Below are 3,039 nucleotides of genomic sequence, written 5' to 3' on the forward strand. Positions count from 1 at the left end.
AACCAAAAAAAACAAGACAGGGAAGGGAGTCACGGTGTCCTGTTCCCTCCACAGACATTGCAACACGAGGAGGCCGTCGGCAGAGCCAAGGAATCCAGAGAAGGACACAGCGGTTTCTGATAACATTCATCATCCCTTTTTTCTGGATGTTTTGGGGGTTTTTTTCCCATTTAAGCACAAGCCCACTCAGTACAAAATAAGGAATGAAGGAGAAATGACTGGGGTTCAGGGCTACCACCGTAAATTCTTGGGGCTGGCATCTCCCTCCCTCCTTCTTCCCAATAAAAACCTCTCTCCCCACTGCAGCCAGCAGGTCTACCTCAGACTGCAGCCCAGCATTTGCAAAAGCGACGCAGTCTGGGCACATTCCTTTATCAAGCAACACTCCTGTGGGCAGCTCTGACGGGACGTGAAGGAGGTCCTGGATGTGGAGGTTGGTCTCAGACACTTGACAGCCACCCTCAAACCCCACCTGAGCCGCGACCAGGGGAAGCAAATGTAAAACCACGCGAGATCATCCTCATGCTTTGATTCACCCCATTACCAGGACATTGGACATGATGAGTTTGGCTTCAGGCCCACGTCTCCGTGCTCCTCAAGCCAAGCCCAGCCTGCAAACCACCCAAGTGCCATCGCAGCAGGGCAAAGAGGGGTGGCCATTCGTGTGCGACCACCAGCAGGACCCGCTCACGGCATCGTCACCATTTCTAGGGTGGCACCAACCCAGACTCAGCATCTCCTTCCCGCCCAGACCAGGGGTGGGGGTATTTTTGCAGCAGGGGGCTGTGATCAGGGTGCAAATCCCATCTCACGCCGTTCAACCCAACACACTTCTCCCCGCACCCCAGGAGTGACTCCTCTCCAGCCCTAGTGAGGAATACCAGCACTGACCTCAGCAAGGTTCCCCCGATGGAAACGTGGGGTGCACCAGACGCCTGCCCCGGCAGATGGACTGACACCCTACGGGGCTGCTCCCCTGCTGCTGCCATGTCTTGGATTGCTTAAGGCAGGTTTCAGTGTGTAGCAACGCAAAGAATAAACCAGGTGTGTATTTCCCAGGACTTCCTCCCCCCAGAGCATCTCCCAAAACCATGAACCAAAGGGACTCTGTGCCTTCACACCCCCCCGCCCCAGCAGCCGTCCCCATCCAAACCTGGGACCAGCCAAGCCATTCTACAACGGGAGGAACAGAACGGAGTAAAAACAAGCCAAAGGACCAAAGAAACGGGGGACTTGAGCTCTTGGATGAGAAATTCTGCATCTTCTTCGCATCGTCCCACCTTCATACCCTTGGCCAACACTCCCCATAGGGCAGCTGGATGTGCAGGACAGCCGTGAATGCCAGGAAAAGGGGGGTTGAAAGTATAATGCAAATCTCTTTTCTCTTTTTGTTTGTTTGTCTGCTTTTTTTTTTTTACATATATACACAAGTCCGACAATAAAACGTGGAACACAGTGCAACGTCTTGGCTGCGTAGCATCCAGGACTGGCTTAGTTGTGCATCGTGGTGTGCCGTGGGGACACACGGGATGGGTACGTAAAATCGTGTCCTCGGCTGACTTCCACGGAGGAGCAAACCATGTTCCCCTGGAAGAAGAAGAGCAAAGTCCTTTTTTTAAAACCTCTCTGCAGTCTCTGGAGGGGCAGGCGTTCCTCAGAGGTGCCGCGGGCTGGGGTGCCCGTTGTGGTACAGCTTCTGTTTGATGTGCACCATGTTGCCGGTCGCCTCCTCGTACTGCCGGTGGTGACGTTTTCTGAACTCCTTTAAGTTACAAAATTTGGGAATCCAAGACCAGGAATTGTCTGAAAGGCAGAAAGGAGAAGGAAGATGAGATACGCCAGGGATGGTGACACCCACCTTCTCCTGCCTTGCCCAGCCCTGGGCCACCCTTCAGCCTTGTTCCCCACCGGATGCTTCACGCCGTGGCTGCAGCCGCAGCTCCGGCTCCTCTCCCAGCCTGTGCCCCCAACACAACCACCGGCTCTGGGATCCAGCCGCCGGGGAAACAGCAGCATCCCTGCTCAATCCTGGCTTTTTCCTTCTCAAGCATTAGCCGGTCTCACCCAACACAAGCCCCTTTCTGCCCCGTGGCCGGTGCAGGCTGGACTGGTTCATTTTTCAATCCAGTTTTTCAGCTCTCAGCCCGTGAACCTTTCCCCGTAGCGATGTTTCAGCTGCCGTTCGGTTCCATGAGAGCTTTGGGTCATTCCACCCAGAAACACACATCGGCCAAACCCCACAAAGGAGAACTGGAAAGTCCCGGAGAGCAATGGATGGTGTAAAGCTGAACCACTGTCCCTGCCCTGAGGGTCCGTGGCTGCTCTGCCCAGCTCCTGTGAAGCACAGCCTGATGGCTGAGTGTCTACAGAATATTTTCTATTTTAAGAAATCTCTTCCGTCAGGAAGGAGCTATAGGTTATTCTAACAGATCAAAATTCAAGCCGATCAGGACACAACGTGACACTGAGTCACTGCTAAATGGCACTCGGGCATTTCAGGGAGGGCTCTCCATCCCATGCCGGCGCAGGGCTTTGTGTTACCCCCACCCCTGTCTCTCCCCATAGTCACAGGCACCGATTCTCTCTGCAGAAGGGAATTTTAGCTTAGGTTCTCTTTCAACAAAGAAATAGCTGGGTGCAAAAAATTCATTTTCTGCAAAGACATATCTGCCCCGTGTATTGCACCATTGGCCAACCCCTTCTCAAAGCCTTAGAATATGCACACACCAGGAGGAATTAAAAAGATAATTCAGCTTAAATACTAAATTAATTACTAGCATAACCCTTAATTGCTAAAAATAAAAATTGGTGCAAAAACCTACTCATAAGGTCAGTTAAATGGTGAAGCCACTCCATACCGAGCGGCAGCGGCTCTGGGGCACAATATTTCCCAGCAAGGACGTCTGTCGCCAGCCCCGCTGCCGTCACAGCGCTGGTGGGATCACAGCCAGGGGTGGGCTGAGCACAACCAGGTGTCACAGCCCCGAGACTGGCTTGGGACCTGGGATCCCACTGGAAACCCTGACAATGAGCCTCCTG

General features: G+C 53.3%; 1 protein-coding gene across 1 annotated transcript in view; it reads right to left on the reverse strand.

The window, feature by feature from the left end:
* Nucleotides 1–1,654: 1,654 nt before the first annotated feature.
* TMEM240 (transmembrane protein 240) overlaps nt 1,655–3,039 on the reverse strand; it is a gene marked incomplete at its 5' end in the record, with an annotated part of 2,579 nt that continues 1,194 nt past the window's right edge. The window contains one exon of the mRNA XM_010088137.1: nt 1,655–1,803. Coding sequence (XP_010086439.1) covers nt 1,655–1,803 — 149 coding nt within the window. The remainder of the gene's footprint in view (nt 1,804–3,039) is intronic.

The sequence above is a fragment of the Pterocles gutturalis genome, unplaced genomic scaffold (assembly GCF_000699245.1).
Source record: "Pterocles gutturalis isolate BGI_N339 unplaced genomic scaffold, ASM69924v1 scaffold1237, whole genome shotgun sequence".
Classification (NCBI taxonomy): Eukaryota; Metazoa; Chordata; class Aves; order Pterocliformes; family Pteroclidae; genus Pterocles; species Pterocles gutturalis.